Source organism: Helicoverpa armigera, chromosome 18, assembly GCF_030705265.1.
Source record: "Helicoverpa armigera isolate CAAS_96S chromosome 18, ASM3070526v1, whole genome shotgun sequence".
In the NCBI taxonomy this organism is placed as follows: Eukaryota; Metazoa; Arthropoda; class Insecta; order Lepidoptera; family Noctuidae; genus Helicoverpa; species Helicoverpa armigera.
In genome coordinates this window covers 9,858,078-9,877,067 of record NC_087137.1, presented here as the reverse complement: position 1 = coordinate 9,877,067, position 18,990 = coordinate 9,858,078, and the positions used below count along the sequence as shown (strand labels likewise).

At 36.1% G+C, this 18,990-nt stretch overlaps 1 protein-coding gene across 1 annotated transcript in view; it reads left to right on the top strand.

Moving 5' to 3' along the window:
* LOC110381430 (sialin) overlaps nucleotides 1–18,990 on the top strand; it is a 52,698-nt gene that overhangs the window by 11,714 nt on the left and 21,994 nt on the right. Inside the window, exons 3-5 of the mRNA XM_021341770.3 lie at nucleotides 5,756–5,925; nucleotides 7,018–7,151; nucleotides 9,692–9,894. Coding sequence (XP_021197445.2) covers nucleotides 5,756–5,925; nucleotides 7,018–7,151; nucleotides 9,692–9,894 — 507 coding nt within the window. The remainder of the gene's footprint in view (nucleotides 1–5,755; nucleotides 5,926–7,017; nucleotides 7,152–9,691; nucleotides 9,895–18,990) is intronic.

The following is an 18,990-nucleotide window of genomic DNA, read 5'->3' as shown; positions in this document are numbered from 1 at the left end:
AATTGCACCTTCTGGTCAGATATATAATATTTTTAATAAATATTTTCAGACAAGAAAAGACAACTGTAATGTGGCATTACGTAACAAGTTTGTATTTTTTTAGTTTAAATTAAAATTAAATCGTTTATTATATGTATAAATAATGCTTGATAGACCACCTTACCTTAGAGAAGAAGAAAATTAATTTCAGTATTCTTTCAGTTATTTCATTTTAATACTTTCTTTAACCGGTCTTATATTTTCAGCATTCAGTATCATATCATAAACAAGTTATGCTAAAATATGTTCCATATTATTTAAAAACAGTTGTAACGGATTTGCATACCCACTACCCACTATTTACTTGTGACCGGTTTATTACCGGTACTGTATTGACCCAACATTTCGGTACCCTAGATCTGACATATGTCAATAAACCGGTTTTTATTATATTTTGTGAAAAAAAGTCAACAAGTGCATGATATTTTGGAGTTCCGTACCCGATGAATGCAACGGACACTTGGATATTTTCTGTCGCACTTAGTATGATCGTCTGAGCGCTTTTCAAACACAGAAAATGCCAAAAATAGTTGAAAAACACTATTTAAATAATTATATGAACTTTGTACGGAACTCTTTCCTCCATACTGCATGGTTTTTCCCAACAAATAACTGGCACAGTTCTGAAGTGCATTGACACTACGTCAGCCGAACAATGACAGACAATTTCGATTCAAATGTTTATTTTAAAACTAACTACCTACGTAATTACGAACAATTTGATAATAGCTTGATTGTAACGGGAAATACTTGATGTTTGAAAAAACCGGTAATGTCAATATTCGGAATTGACGGAGTCACGATAAGTTACATCACTATTGTGACGTCATATGTCATGTTGTGACAGACCGATCTATCATGCTCTTATGTTTACTTTTATTATTTAAAATTATGCCTAGCTTCCTTCATTCGGAAAAGTACTGGTCGCTGCCTAGCTAGACGGTTTCCTAGAATATAGGTTTACGAATTTTAGGAATATTACTTAGGTACCCCACTTGCACCTAGATACAAGCATAAATGCATGTCCCAATTCGTTAATTAGTTTCATGACATACGTAGAATGAGTTGCTGTTTTTGTTTGTTATTTAATGTAGAAACATTATTTATATTCCGTTTGATCGATAACCATCTAATTTTGTGTAGTGCTTCTCTATGCGACTAGTGCGACCATGATTTTCATTTGTCTCAAAAGTTTCTTCATTATTTTTCATCGTAAACTTTTACCCAACAAAGATAGCTTCTATATTGTTATTGTAAAGTCACGCGCATAAAAGATATCTAACACAATTATAACACTATCAAGATTTCAAGCACTATTCAAATCGAATAACTGATAAATAAAACATGTGCATCGATACTGTATCGATAGAATCGAGTCTGTTTACGCTGACTAACCAGGGTCATGATCCAGCAGGTGGACTCGACTGAATGCCACACATTTGCATATTGTGCATATAACAATATCCACGTGTTTAACAAGTTTGACTCCCTCTTGCGCTAATATTACTTGACCAGATTTGACTATAAATAATGATTATGGATAAGGAATGAGTATGGATGTAAAATATTTACAGAAATCTGCCTCATAAATCGCTCTAGTTTTTGGGGAAAACTGCATGAAAAACTAAGTAGTTTTTGCTTTTAGTTTTCGGTTGGTTATCATCAAACGATCCCTTGTTGTGTGGGTGCAACGTGAGGGAGTGTCAGACTCTTATTGATTAAAACCCACCATGTTCCTTCTGGAGCCCTTTGTGCACCAGGGCCGCGGTAACTCTTTCGAACAATCCCACAGTGTTGTGTGTGACATACTCGTAGTTTTGTCGCATTCAATTTTGTGATCGCAGTCTAATTTTAGGTAGGTAGCTAACATTCTTACGTTGATTGTATTCAAAGCCAATGTTAATTTGTAGTACATAATTATGACGAGTTTGGAAGTTTGGAAATAACTGAACAGCGATGAAGTGGCATTGTTTATACTAGTATGAACTGGATACTTTTTGCTATTTATATAGTGTACTTACTTAGTTATAAGACCAACTAGTCATCTAGACAAGGCTCAAGCAAAGTCATGGCCAGATTAAAGCAAAGGTACGAAGAGTCCAAGATTAGTTTCTAAACCCGCAGTGAGGCTTAAATGTTACCTTAAAAACCAATGTACTTGAACACATACCGAAATAGTATGTTGCAAAAAACATGCGTCATTTTAGATTTCGTGATCTCCCTATTTGGTTTTGGCGCCAATTCTATCTACCGCCTGTACTCTACCTGCAGGCAAGAGGCTTAATTTGGCAAACAACATTTTATAATCTATGCCCAAATATGTTACGCGAATGATTAATAGACAAGCATTTAGTAGGATTATTGCGAATTAGTGAAAGTGTTGTTACTCTCATGTAGGAAGAAAGTGAGGTTATGTATCACATGGAAAAGCTATGATCATCAATCAATATTATGGAGATATATTCTGTAGTTATTTATGAGAGAATCAATCAATAACCTTTGTAATGACAAAGAAGTAAGGCATAGGTACATTATTCTGCCGGAGATGCAAGATTGTTCGAAAGAGTTACCGCTGTCCTGGTATATAAAAGGCGTTAGAAGGAATATGGTAGTTCAGTAAGAGTTTGACACTCCCGCTGTGGGTGCAGCGTGAGGGATCATTTGATGATATCCCATCAGAAAAAGTTTTATTTTCTTCCATGTTATTTCAACAGTAAAAGTTTTGAGTAATTCGCACATTTCGTAATAGGTCTAATTATAGTTTTATGCGCACATGGTTTTCGCACGTTGCCGTTGCCAAGATTTTTTCACTCACATCTTGTAGCGTCGTGTTTCTCAAGATAATTTCTCTGTCTGTCTGACACAGGAAAACAAAACTACGTCACATTTCTTCTCTGTGTAAAAATAGATCTGTTACTTCACAGCTTTCAAACCTGGAAAAACAAAATCGTAATTTAAAATGACGCTGGACTTGCATAAAAAAAAACTGCATGAAGTAAAACAAAATACTGGTATCTTGTCTATTATTGTCTTTTTATCTAAAATCTTGCAAAACGAACTTTTAATTGAAAAAAACCGGTAAATTATGTAAACAATGTAAAAAAACCGGTAACTACCGTTAATCCCTAAAATAAAGCCCACAGATTATAAACTAAAAAAAAACCGATAACGTCCTTGTGTCAGATATTAAAATTCGTTCGTCTATCGTTGCGTAATGTGGACAATATTCATGAATGTATGGTAATTCTTAGACCGGTTCGCAAGTGGGTTGGTCTGATGCATTAACCTTGACTATATACCGAATTCGGTATTTAGATTACCGTTTAACGGTTTTTACCGTGCCAATGGCAGATTAATGGCCGAAACATATGGTTCGGTTGTTTTGCGAATGTAAACAAAGTGTGAGCAGGAATAGCGTGAATTCTTATTTAAAACTAGCTGGTTTCCCACGGTTTTACTCGTGTCCCGGAGGAACTTCTTCCTGGATGGATAAATATAGGTTCTGTTCCCCGGGGTTTCTGTTAATGTATTTTCCTCAAAGTGCACACCTCTAAGCTAAAGTGGTTGCACCTACAACCCAAATGTTTTTGTCTTCATTGGGCAAAATGTTTTCATTCGAAGTACGCCAATTATTTGTGGAACTTGAAAAATAAATTGATGTATGCTATACCTATAAAAACAGTAAACGTAATTCCTAAATCTGGCTCCAAAATAAAAAGGCAACAAATGACGAAATTCTAGGTTTAATGCTTTAATGTAGGATTTTAAATAAAGTTTAGTAACAAAACCCGGTGGTTAACCACATTTCTGTACCTACTAACAAAATCATGTGATTCTCTTATAGGATTTATATTATTCATATCACTAAAATGACTCACTAAACCTAACCATGTATTGTTTTAAAAATAACTAATCCCACAGCGATCATATTTATTGCTTGACACATAGTTTATTGTAGCTGACTTCGTGAAAAAATCTAAAGAATAATGCTACTCATATTTCATAAAAGCAATGCAACTCGTGTAAGTTCATAAGATGAATCATAATTTTATTTGTTTCAACTGCTGGTAAATTATGTAATAATTATTAATGGGCTAAAACAATCAGAAAAACTTCTAATAATCCATAGAAATGTAGGATAACCATGAATTTCAAAAAAATGAGATAAGTCCTGAGATACACGTTTTTACACGTAAAAAAACAACGACAATAATACAATGTGTCCCGGGGATAAGTGACCGCTTGAAATTTTTTGAATATTTGTACAAAATTAAGTATAATTTCCTTTATATTTGGGACTTACCGTATTTGGTTTTTTTTTAATGATTTTTAGTAAATACTGTGATGTGCTGCAGTTTTTTTAAGATATTTCCTAAGTTTTTACATATTTTTAAATTCTTTTTTCTTTATTGACTAGCCGACATCATAGTTTATCAATTAAAATTATCAAACATAACAAAAATGTAATAAAACAATTATCAGAAAAAAAAGAAAATAAAAATTCAAAGAAAATAACGCCTTTTTTTCAGTTTTTCCAAAATAAGTCCAATAAATGCCCCCTTAATATCACTTTCTTTTAATTTATTAATAAACTACATGATATTTCCTACAATAGCTCAGAACAATGTTTGCTGCTATTTCAAACAAATGCAAAAATACAGTCAGTTGAAATTGACTCCTACTCGGTAAAAAAAGAGCAAAGCCTGTTATTAACAGGCCTGACAATAAATTTTTTAAAATGATTTTTTTCAAAAATATAAAAGAAATTATCCTTAATTTTGTACAAATATTCAAAAAATTTCGGGCGGTCACTTATGCCCGGGACACATTGTATTAGGTAAATCAGGTAAATGGTTTGCGTTCTGTTCAATTTCAGTTTATACAAATATGATTTAAATGTTTTTCCCGTTTTTGTCGAAAACATCATAAATTCTGTGGCTTAACCCAACTGGGTCAGCGTTAGTCATAGTGATTCATACTACGCTAATAACAAATAGGTTTACTATGTTAATGCAGTTAATACTGTCTTAGATAAAGATCTAGTCACTATCTTACAGACACCTAAAATATATTAGACGTTGACTAACAATTATTTAAATTACTACGTACCTAAACGTGTAATTTCCCTACATGGAATTAAACTAATATAAACGTAAAGTGTACTAAAATGCCGATCATAATTTACTAACCCGCATTAACAAGAACAAGTAAATAATATTACAAAAGGCTAATTAGCTGAATAACAGGAGTAATGATTCATTTGTTTAATATCGTCGTAAAACCTTCAGTGTGTACTAGAAAGTGGGTATTAAAGTAATTCTAGTGCCTGCTCTGTGATCCAGTCGAACTTTCAATTTTGAAATAATTGTCATGTATGCAGTTTATTTATGTTTATGAGTTATTATATGAATGGAGCCATCAAACTGTATATCAAAGGTCTGTCTACTGTAATTTCGCGGTCTGTTGTAATTTTAAGGCACTGAAGTCCATTTCTCAAAGATATTTCTTTATTTTATTTATTCTTGGTCAAAAGTTTGAATCTATAATTTGAATTCTAGCTCCCGCCAGCGGTTTTACCCGAGTCCCGAGATAAGTGCTGAATGTAGTCAGATGGTGGCCTCCTATGTCTAAGATCCCCCTAATTTTCAGCTTTGCCAAACACGTCTTTCGTTTATAAATTAAGATTTTAATATTATAATTTCTGTCTTTGTTCCAGGTTGTCTAACATGCGTCCAAGTGTTGAATATAATGGTCCTCCTGGGCTTCATGTTGAACTACGCCCTCCGAGTGAACCTCACGATTGCCATTGTGGAAATGATTTACGATGACAACGACAACCTCACTGCTGCCATGAACATCACCCACGGACCTCATAATGTCACTGAGGTGAGATTTACAACTTTAGACTGATACAAGCTGGCTCCAGTGGTTTTGTACGCGTTTTGCGGTTGCTCCTTCGCGTACCCGCTATGGTATCTGTGGTCCATAATATTTGATGGTGTCTCACACTAATATCCTCAAGGTTATATTGAACTCCATATCCATAAAATCTTGACTGTCAGAGTAGTTTTTGATGTATAATTAGGATTTATTTTTAATTGACTTGGCACTCAGTGATGAGACCTAAACAAAAGACGTGTTCCACCAATTTTGTTTTTCGCAGAAGAAACATTGGTTATTCCATAAATATTCGTGAGATGTCTATCTATCAGTGCAATAAAACCATGATTAGACAATTAAATTGATACTCAACTTACTCGTGGTCGATTATCTCACATCCGTGAGTTTCTCAGAAAACAATGACATGGGTTTTTGATTACAGTCTTTGCTTTTTATTTCTTTTTAGTTATAGCGTTTTATTGTTCGGTAATGGAATTAAAGCCATAAGAAGTCGAAACAACGGTCGGGGCGACGGGTTATTCCCGTTTACCGCAAAACTGATAGTCACTTCCTCTGTTTTAACCACACGTTCAAAACTGTAGTGTAGTTTATTTATAGAAAGAGGGATCATGCTATTGTTAGTTTTTGAACAAATGCCAGTGACTCCTCATGAATATTATAAATCAGACTGATCTATTTCTCTTCAAATCAAATCAAAACGTTTATTCGCGTTCGTGACGCACACACAAAAACGAATACATATAAAGCTCACAACAATAAAACAAAACAGGAATGAAAACGAAAAAAAGAAGAGAATGGAAAAAGGAAAATGTGCGTCACGATCACGCGAAATGGCCCTCGCTCAGCATATGCAGCGACCCTATGCGAGACAGAGTCGCGGCGCTGGTTTCTCTCTCGTTGGCGGCTCTTGTTTTTTACGTAACAGGGTCTGGAATACATTTTGGTTTAGGGATTTCTTGAACCTTCGAAAGAAATCAGGTGCTTTTAATGGCCGATTTATGAAGCAATTCCTCGTAGGAGTAGGTGTAACCGCAGGATCCCTAGAGAACGATATAATTAACAATTTTTCTCTTCTAGCACCCAGAACACATTGAACAAACTCGTTACCACTGGGACACGAAGCAAAAGAACCACTTGCTTGGCTGCTTCTTCTGGGGTTACGTGCTCACAGAACTACCAGGCGGCAGATTAGCAGAAATCATTGGTGCCAGGTAAGAACCCAAACCATTACCCCCTTAAAATCAGCTACCAGAATATACTGAAAGTTTATCGCAGTTATATATAGCCCTAGGACCATGAAAAGTCGATAAAACTTTAACAACACGTGCTAATCACTATTTTATTACGTCTAGTCCTAAAAATAACGGTCTCGTGAGAAAGACACGTTTTTCATGCAACATGGCGACTGTTTGTATTCCAGACTGAATTATAATAAGCATTTGGCAATGGTAACTGCATCTTCGCAGCCAATCCCAAGCTCATTCCCGGCAGAATGCCGTCCAATTTACAAATAATAGATGCTTTTGTATCAGTTCCCAACAAAAACTTGGCCTCTGAATGGTAAACAATCTTTTTTTTGCAATACTATGCCATTCATTGTTGGCAACACCATGTATACTGTCGCGGGGGACGTAGAAAAAAAAAAGTCTCGCATTGCAGAGGGCGGCGACCGTACGTTGCACTAAGAAGATTATCATCATTCATTTTTGCAGCTCGTATTTGAAATATTGTTGACCAAGCAATTCTCCTTGGGGAAGACCGGTTCCGAAATTTTATTTGGCTCAATAATTTACATTCGATGATAGTCTTTTTACCCGACTGCCAAAGAAGGAGGGTAATGTTTTTCGAGTGTATGTAAGTATGTAAGTATGTATGTATGTCTGTTCCTTTGTGACCTCCTGTAGCCTAAACGGCTTGATGGATTTTGAAGTATGAGGTATCGTTAGATTTGTCTTGATTACGGGAGTGTCATAGGATACATTTTATCCTAAAGTCCCACGGGATATTTTTCTAAATTTCCTTTAAAAAATATGTATGCGGTATCATTAGATTCATTTCAATCACGGGAGTAATTAATATAGGATACGTTTTTTCTCAAAATTCCCACGGGAACATGTTAATTCTGCGTCAACGCAAAGCAACTCATGCGTTAGCAAGCAAAAAGCGATTCTTTTGGCGATACAATCACGTCGTCTTGATCAAATGCATGAACGTCGTCTTGATCGTCTTGAACGTCGCATTGGCGGTAAATTTATGTTGCGGAGTAACATCACTCGTAATCTAAAGCCAAATGTCGTCGAAATAATTTAAAATGGTACTTACATATACATAGTCTTCTACATCTACAACATTTCCGTTAAATAAAAACAGCTAAAAAGTTATAAATAAAAGAATTATTATTAAAAACAAAATACCCGACTGCACACTAAAAAGAAAACAAGCCCCACAATAATATTGATCAATACAACTTTACTGAATATAATTTATAAATATTGATGGAAAGCATCGCAGGCGGGGACCACCTTGACCGCCACCAACGAAAATTCTGCTAAATGGTGCACAACCCAAATGACTATAAATGAGCCTCTGTTGGTCCCCGCCTGCGATGCTTTCCATCAATATTTATAAATTATATTCAGTAAAGTTGTATTGATCAATATTATTGTGGGGCTTGTTTTACTCTTTTTTTAGTGTGCAGTCGGGTATTTTGTTTTTTTAATAATAATTCTTTTATTTCCCGATGCAATCAAACGAACGGTGCAAAAGGTGTTATTTCATTTTAAATTACGAATGTACGCATCTCTGTAATTTGTGCGTCCGAATAAATTAGCGTCGAACTTTCTAGAAGCTTTCAATAAAAGGGTCAGGAGGAGTCAACGAAGTTGATTGGCCTGAAACTTTTGGTCCTTGCTGGTTTGAACTATGGTAATCACTCATAATAGAAACTGGACACGAAGCCATTACATTACCAACAATTTAGTTATTATGTCAGTCAGCAATGATTTCTCAATGACGTTCAGTATACTTTGTACCAGTAATTGGTGGAAACAGTGTCCCCTTTTCGATGCGCTTAAAATCCTCAACGCGTTTTGTGCTTTGGCAAAGAAAACAGGATTATTACCAACTGATGCAATTAAGAATATTGCTTATTGAATTAATTCCACCGGTGCGCCTGCGCTCGTCGGCTCTATCAGGCGTACGCAACCGGTTTGTGACTAATTGTGTGAATAACACGATATTGAGGACGCTGAAATCAAGTTTAACAAGTTTTTTGGCTATTTTATTTTGATTGGAGTCGTTATCCCAACGTTGCAGTTGTTTTGTTTACGAATTTGTGAGACTTTCAATTCTGAAAATTACCTTGAATGAGAAAAAATAAAGAAGTTAGAGAATTGCTGGTAGCACACAATGGCTGAAAAAAGGAGATGACAGGAAATGATTCACGCGGAACGTACTCGAACGCATGCGGGCATGCGCCGCGATTTATGTACGTTATCGTGTAACTGAGTATTGTGTGTTCATTCGTGAAATGTTTGCGTGTCAGTTTTTGAGACGTCGATGCGGGCGGCGGATTTTTGACGTGCCTCGTATTGAATTGCCTGTCATGTCGACACGCAGTTTTTATTGTCGCCATAAAAGCATTGAATGTATAATTATTGTTATTTGAATTTAAAATATTGATGAGTCTTCATGTTTCAGCTTGTAATGATATATCAGCTGTCTTAACAGTTTTTTTTTGTTTGGTTGCCAGGCGGGTGTTCGGCTACAGTACTCTGCTAGCCAGTATCCTTACCCTCCTCACTCCTGGCTCCGCAGCCATCGGCTTCGGATGGATAGTAGCCGTTAGAGTCTTGCTAGGATTCCTCCTAGGAGCAACATGGCCAGCTATCCTCCCTATGGCATCCAAATGGATTCCACCAATGGACAGATCAAAATTCATGTCTAACATGATGGGTAAGTGTCTTACAATGAGTAAATAAATTAAATATGTTCAATAATAGCAGTGACAAGCTCCAAGAAACTATAATTGGTTTAAACGTCTTGCGTGAGTAATGGACTCATAAATAAGATACAATTAGCGCCAGTTGCAATCATACAAACAATTCAAATGGATGACATTCGCAAATTGTGGAGTTCAGAGGGCGCCATAAATGTGTGTTACATCGAGCTACTAGTCTGCCTTGACCGGCCTCCGTTTTCCTCCGTCATCTGACGCTTGCAAGATATCGATGTCACAAATTACACACAATATCATACACGTAAAGAGGGCTCGAATTGTTATCGCTCCGTGTCGCTGCGCAAACATTTTGCAGTGATGCGTGTATTTGAAAGCGACAATATGGCGGCTCGGAGGCGCGCGCAGGCGTGGTCGCTGACGTCAGAGCATTGGCGGCTTCTGATTGGTCGTTATATGCTGACCGCGCGATTTAACCTTGCGCAACCGTTGCCATGCTGCAGTTAACCAGTTCTGAGAAGCGCGTCGCGGCTTAGTATTATTTTAGTACGGGACGTGTGGTCACGTGGTGGTTATGGCGACTATGATTGTAGGCAAGGTTAGGAATGTGCGGCGCAGTCTATTCTAGAATCCAATTAAGATGACATTGTCCTTTGATGAGCCGTACCCACATATCCGTTCCTAACGCTCATTATTCATACTGAGATTTATCTGTAAGATTTAATGTGGGAAAAATTATGAATAAATCCTTTGTAATGTAACATTTTTTGAATTAATTTAATATTTTGCAGAAATACTAAAATTGTACCAGCGTGACTTAGATTCTGATCAAAACCGCAATTATTTTTATCTGTTAATTTATTCATGGTTAGCGTAACCTTGGTAACAATATAATATATGTAGTTAATGCATTTCCTTGTGTGAGTATAAATAAAATAATCACAGAATCGTTACGCGGAACATAGAGACAACGTAACATTAACAGTAATAAACTGTTTATTGTGAACATTAGTGCTTGAGAGGATATATTTATTTTAATACCTGTCTTAGAAACTATGCCTAACTGTTTCCTTTCTACTTTGAATATAAATAAGTCATCATCTGCCTAGCCTTTTCCCAACTATGTTAGGGTCGGCTTCTAGTTAAGTCCAGTGTTTTACAAGGAGCGACTGCCTATCTGACCTCCTTAACCCAGTTATCCAGGCAACCTTATACCCTTTGGTAAGACTGGTGTCCGACTGGTCGGCTTCTGACTACAACCGCCAAAGATATTCAAATGATAGCTGCAGATTTATATTTTACTTTGAATATTAGATGCATATTTACAAGGAACATTTGTCGTTTTTATTAATTCATCAATCAATATGTTATGGACCAAGTGATAAATTGGGCAGTATACATAATGCCCGGTCATTGTGAATAATGCCCAATATGAGAGTGCAATTTGATAATAATTATTCAAACAATCAAATTGACCGGGCACTATACATATTGCCCGTGACCTTTTGGGCAAAGTAATACAAACATATTCACACATCCCATATCAATTGACAGAGCATAGAAGTAAGCATGCAACATGCAGCAAGCATGGCTTCTGTCACGGCTCCGGCGCTGCGGGGCTCCGGCGGTCCCATGCGAGCTTATCGTCGCAGATAGTTTTCACGCTCACCGCCACAGCTTCGGCTTGCTGGCCGGCTCGGCCGGCCAACCTCAGCCGCGGCGGCGAGCGCTTCAACTACCTGCGCCTCAGCTCGCAGGCCGCCTCGCCCCTCCGCGCCTACGCGGTTTTGAATTGCACTCTAGGGGTAGGGCAGACAAGACTACGTGGAGTCGGTTTTGCAGCGATTCGTTTTCGTCACTAAGTTCAGTTTTTAATACAATGTTTTGAATCAAAATTAAACGAGGCCGAGTTAGTAAATTAGATGACAATTGTCCAATAAATAATTTTCTGGCTAGACTTATAATTTCCCATTAAAATAGAACATATAATTTAAAACAATAATCATAAAATATGTAGCAAGTAACAGGATTTATTTATTAGAACAACTGCCACCCTCGCACCGCATAAAATATAGCTTTATTATCAAATTGCCCAACTATCATGTAGCAATATAATAATGCCCGTGCCAAGTGATAAATAATGAAGTTAAGATAGTTATTAATCATGTGGCCCGATAAAGCTAGACATTATTCATAATGCTCGGGCATTATAAATAATGCCCGAATTAATCACATGGTCCATAACAAATACACTGAATATTCATGACGTCATTAAAGTTATTAGACTTTACATTGCAAACGACGTACATCTAAAATATGGGTCGTATCGTATCTTTAAAGATAAATCAAATAACTGTCGGTTACTATAATATGTTATCTTGTTTACTTGATTTCACAAGAGCTTCCTTTAACTTGATTATCAGCGATAGCTATTACGCATGAATGGAGTAATGCAATCAAAAATATAGTTTGCATTAATATGGAGAATTGTAAATGGTTCAGGGCAGAGGTTGAAACGCAATTTATGTCTATGTTATTGATTACTGAGGAATTTAATCAGAAAATGTTCAAGTGAGATAAGATTTTTTATTTTTGTTTCTTAGGAGCAAAAAAACAGTTACATGCAGAAATTAAGTTTCTTAAATAAGCATTATTTTAACGTAAATTAAATCTATATTTACATACCTACTAGCATATATAAAAAAGGTTGACAAAAAAAAAAAAACTTGTCCGAGCACAACTTGAAGAGATGGTCACACGACTTTTTCTAACAGTACGAATAAAAACGCTTAGTGCGTAACTGTAAAATAAAAGTGAAAATAACTCGCGACACACTTTGCGAATCTAATTTTAGACGGATACTATTTCGGCTTCCATTCATTGGAAGTTTAAAAAAAGAAATGAGGCAGGTAACTTTTTTAAGAACGTTCTCGCAAGTTAGCTTAGAATATCACTGAAAAGTTGAATTTTTATTTTTAGTTTATTTTTTTTACAGACTTTAAAAAGGAAGTTCTCAGTTTCACCTGCATATTTGTGTGCGATTATGTCACTGTTAGCTATCCAAGTTTGGTGCGGTTTTTAGGATAGTATTTGTTTCACGTATGAGTAGGTTTTGGAGTCGGATTTATAATTTTTATTAAAAAAAATATCTATTATTTCTCGCAAGAAAGTATGGTGACCCTCATTAGTAACTGATTAATGAATGAAATGGAATCGGTCCACTACGTGCATTGTTCAATACCGGGCCATAAGTTCAACCACCAACAAATGCAGTAACGATGGACCTTAAATCCGTCCTTTAGAGGTCATTTTGCAAAAAATCCTATTCTAATTATTTTTGCAGTAGGTTCAATGTGGGATTTTACAGTTTTACTTGCTGGTATTGTACTTAATGTTAGTCTTATCGATAGGTAGTAGTTTACTTAGCTATAGAAATTGATAATAATGCCTCAAGTTATGGGTATTATCTAGATTTCGCGAAAGTTCTAAAACCATAACCTCATTGCATTGCCAGTGATACTATAGTTTTCTTCTCTCTTTTCCTGTTTTTCAGCTCATTTTAAACGCTGTCAATAACACATTAAATCACGTTTATTTTTTTGCTTTATGACGTCATAGATTTTTTCCAAAACAAGCCCAAGTACTTCCAAGAATCCGATTTGCGGCTTAATTGTTGCATTGATCAATAACCTTTTGTGGTATCTGGTCCGTATCCGTTCATATCTTTACTTCAGGGTTCCGTATACATATTATTCAGAGAGCAGAAACAATGTGCACATAACCAATAGTTTTATGCAGAACAGTTATCATTTGCTAACTGTAATTTCCCATAAAACTAGCGATACAGCACAGCCTGGCTCGGTTATAGATTTCACATAAGTAGATATAACCTAAGCTTTCCCTATTTACATCCACCCCTTTACTATTAAGTAAATTCTAATAAAAAACAAGTCACCATCACTAATTCACAGACTGCGATATCAGACTTCTTTTTACAAAGAACAAAAATTTTGCGATACGGAACCTCTAGCATACAATTCGTCTTACACTTGTCAATTTTCCAATCTAGTCACGATACATCGCCCTTCGAAACGTCCTTTATCAACTGGGTCTAGGTATTTCGGAGGAAAACCATATCGTTGGCGAATAATTACTTACCATGTGCCTTGAACTTTCGATATTCAAAACAGCTAGTGTTGCTATAGGAAACTAGGTTCCTATAGCAGATAGACTGTCGTTCCATGTAAAACACTGGTACTGAGCTGCATCTGGTTAGACTGGAAGCCGACCCCAGCATGGCTGGGAAAAGACTCGGGAGATGGAGATGATGAATAGAATTTGGCATCTGGTTGCCCGGGTAACTGGGTTGAAGAGGACAGTCGCTCCTTGTAAAACACTCGCTGCATCCGGTTAGAATGTAAGCCGACCCCAACATAGTTTTAAAAAGGCCAGGTAGATGATGAGAAGAATTTCGAAAAACAATTTGGTGTTTTGCCGGTGTGTCATGGAATCTTAAAAAACCTTAAAATACATACCTACGACGTAGGCTAGGTTAATCATTACACAACAGTAAGTGCGTAACTATACAAAATCAATTTCATGACAAGTGAATCACCGACAGTAAATATGTATTATATGACGATGTTAGGCTATGTTCAACCAATAGTTATACTCCTATTATTTTATGGACACTCAAACCACTATGACTATGTAAGTGGTTTTCGTTTTATCGCGGTGGCGAAATTGTATGAAACCTATTCGGTTTATTGGTGCCCATAGAACTTTCTAGATATCTCCGTTTATCGCTGAAATATTGAATTTTGAAACTGTAAAATTCATCATTAACTTATCGTTAGAAGTAACAGAAATGTTAGCGTCGCTTGAAAGTAATTAATACTTCCCTGCATTTAAGCAATGAAACTTGAATATTGTACCCAAAAAGTTCTCCTAAGTCTAACAACATTTGCTGAAAACTATATCATAGTGGTGTAGTGGTAACAGTTTTATCGGAAAATCGTACTTGAGTTAAGGTGCATGACAGTTACCACTGATATGCAGTTTATCGTACATATAAATCAAACAGCACTCAAACATACATACGTTCAAGTCAAATTGAAAACCTCTTTTTTTAAGCCGGTTCACAAAGACATCAGAAGATCACAGCCTACATTCAGAGGAAAGCTAATCTCAATTTTTCGAAAAAAAAAAATCTGGATAGTTCTAAAACTAAATACCATTTTGGTACAAAACTCAAAATTTTGTAAAAGAAACTACCAGACACAACAATTGAACCCTACACTTTAAACTAGATCAGGCACATACGTCAGCGATGCGTTGACCTCTTATACGCTAGGAACTTTCCTACCGTCCACCGTCCACTGTCTAGTTACTAAGCAATAGTTTATTTATTGTTTCTACAATAATGTTCATAAATTATTTAGCGTCTTACGTAAGAAGAAACGTCATGGTAGGTAGGTACTGTTTTTATGTTCACACTTAGGTCTAAAAATTTTGGCGTGACGTCTTAATTTTGCACAAACAAAGTTATTTGTTTAAGATCCAATTACATACACATAAACGTCAGCTTTCTTAATACAACTTTTTTCTGAGAATTTTGACATTCAATTTTCAAACTAAACAGTTGTTTTATGACAAACGGACGTTTATATCTTGATTAAAATAAGCCTAAAAAGTTTAAGCCGCACATTTTCTAGTCGGACGATAGTTTGATCGGGCGCTTGATAAGTACGAAGATGTACGGTAGTGCACACATAACAACGACCAAGTATTTGAAGAATTTATGCTCCCTAAGTTTACTTTTAGATTTGCAATAGTAAAAAACCACTTCCTGCTATTTCATTTATCTTAGTATCTTTCTATGTATACACACACATCATACCTCTAAACACAAGCTAAGAAAACAAGCCCCTCTTTATTCTAAGCTCAAGTGAGGTCAATTAGCATGGCCATACCATAAATATAATGTTCTTCATCAGATTCATTACTTGGACAAAACAAAACATTATCTCATTCGCCTGTCATTTGTCTAATTTGTTGGAGTCTGTCAGTTGACATCACCAGCTATCTAGACTCTTAATAGGTTTGATAAAAACATATGATCTGCTTTCCCGCGGTTTCACCCCTGCCCAGTGAGAACGCCTGCCCTTACCGGGATAAAATATAGCCTATGTTACTCGGGAAGAGTGTAGCTTTTTAACAGTGCAAGAAATTTTAAAATCGGTTCTGTACCTTCGGACCCTTTAGAGTACAAACAAACGCAAAAATGTTTTGTCTTTATTATGTTATAGTACATAGACAATGGAACAAACAAGCATTCTGAACGACCATCGATTTGAAACCATCTGATACCTCAAATAGTAACGCTTAGGTATCCACAAATCGATATCGTTCTAGAATACCAGCATAAACAGCTGACGATCAGATATTACCGCGATCCCTTCCAGATCGTTCCAGACTATCAGGTATTCTAATATTAGACATTGAAACTTTCAAGCTTCGGCCTACGCAAGAAAATCGAGATAAATCGTTATGCTTTCCGATACATTTATAGAGGATGGTCATGGTCATTTAACCCTGGATTAACAAGTGCAGATTAACCTTTTCGATTAACCATTCAATGATGTGTTATTAAATAATGCTAATACTATAGAGCTGAAGAGTTGGTTTGTCCATCATGTACAGGTAGGAATCTCAGGAACTATTGGGCTGATTTAAAAGTTCAGTGTTAGATAGTCCATTAATCGAGGAAGGATGTAGGCTACATGCCAATCTAGACTTATATTATGGAACTGGAGTTTGTTTGTTCAATCAAGTATGTAAAGATAGGAATCTCAGGAACTACTAGGCCTCCACTACTACTACTAGGTTGAAAAATTCAGTTATAGATAGCCCATTAATCGAGGAAGGCTATAGCGTACTTTTTATCCGGGTTCGTGGAGAGGTTCTCACGAGACACGGGTAATGCCTCGGGTAAAGTCGCGGTAAAACGATTACTTTAATAATACCAATCGATGGAATAAAGTCGTAAGTGCACTTACAATGTTATACGTCATATATTAGAGGCGCGGTTGGCAACGCGGCCTGACCTACTTGGGACCATTGCCAAGTTCATGATTCGTAACTCTAAACGCAGACATTTTTTTTAATCTGTGTTACTCAATTTTTAGAAAGAAATTAGATATTGTGTAACAGCCCAGGCAGCACACAAGTCAGATAACTGGCCAAGAATTTAACTCTATGCAGGGTTAAGCTTTATTATATATGAATATAAGCTGAGTGTATTACCAAATTATGTATTAAAGTTATTTCTTGCTATAATAATGCTATCAGCTGAATTAGTTTAGTAATTTGCGGATTTTATTTCTTCAAATTGAATAATCGTCATAAAAAGACCTGCTACTCAAGAGTTCGTGTAATCTTTTGTATAACATTGGTATAAAATTCCATTATCAAGCATGATACTGGATAAGCTGTATTCTGTTTTCTTTTAGTTGTATTACACACTACACCTTGACAGTTATTCAGCTGCTGTATAAAATAGGCGTTGTTTCTGTTATGAAGCATATAGTAACTTAACAGAAATAAAGATAGCTGTTGTAACTACTTTATGACGCTTTGAGTACGAAATTACCGTCATGTGCAGCTAACTGTAGTTAAAGCAATATTAACAGATTCTGATGCAGAAGTTTGCTGCGTATTCATGAGAAGTACTTAGACATTTTTACCCGACTGCCAAAGAAGGAGGGTAATGTTTTTCGAGTGTATGTAAGTATGTATGTATGTCTGTTCCTTTGTGACCTCCTGTAGCCTAAACGGCTTGATGGATTTTGATGTATGAGGTATCGTTAGATTTGTCTTGATTACGGGAGTGTCATAGGATACATTTTATCCTAAAAGTCCCACGGGATATTTTTTCTAAATTTCCCTTTAAAAAAATATGTATGCGGTATCATTAGATTCATTTCAATCACGGGAGTAATTAATATAGGATACGTTTTTTCTCAAAATTCCCACGGGAACATGTTAATTCTGCGTCAACGCAAAGCAACTCATGCGTTAGCAAGCAAAAAGATAGGGCGTGGCCTGGCATGCGGCGCGCGGCGCGGTGCGGAGGGGGATATGCTCGAGTATACAGCCCGAATGCGGGCACACGCATAAGGGCACACGTCGTTGACGGTCGTCTCTAAATAGCGATTTTTTCGATACTTCGTCGTCTGACGCGAAACTAAAGCCAAATGTCGTCGAAATAATTTAAAATGGTACTTACATATACATATTACATAGTCTTCTACATCTACAACATTTTCGTTAAATAAAAACAGCTAAAAAGTTATAAATAAAAGAATTATTATTAAAAAAACAAAATACCCGACTGCACACTAAAAAAAGAGTAAAACAAGCCCCACAATAATATTGATCAATCAAATGCTAAAAACTAATTATGTAATACCGTTTAAACAATACCTATATTAAAATACACTACAATATGTGTTCGTAATCGATAGTTAAATAAACAGAAACTTATTTTGAATACAAATTTACTGAATATAATTTATAAATATTGATGGAAAGCATCGCAGGCGGGGACCACCTTGACCGCCACCAACGAAAATTCTGCTAAATGGTGCACAACCGAAATGACTATAAATAAGCCTCTGTTGGTCCCCGCCTGCGATGCTTTCCATCAATATTTATAAATTATATTCAGTAAATTTGTATTCAAAATAAGTTTCTGTTTATTTAACTATCGATTACGAACACATATTGTAGTGTATTTTACGCGTGAAAACGTGTGAAAATGTTTAACAGCATAAGCCGATAAACCGCACTTAAACCTAAGAATTACCACTAAGTTTATAGCTACAATTAACACTGACTTTACTCGTAGATAATCCTAATTAGAGCGCACACACTACAAACTTTTAGTCGGCCGATAGTTCATTTCGGCTCATAAATCAGTATGAGGATGAATGAAAGTACACATAATAACGATCAGATATTTGTCCGGTATCAGACAGTATAAAAACTTTGATTAAACTCAAAACTTAAAAAAAAAAAAACTACCAACGGGCTGC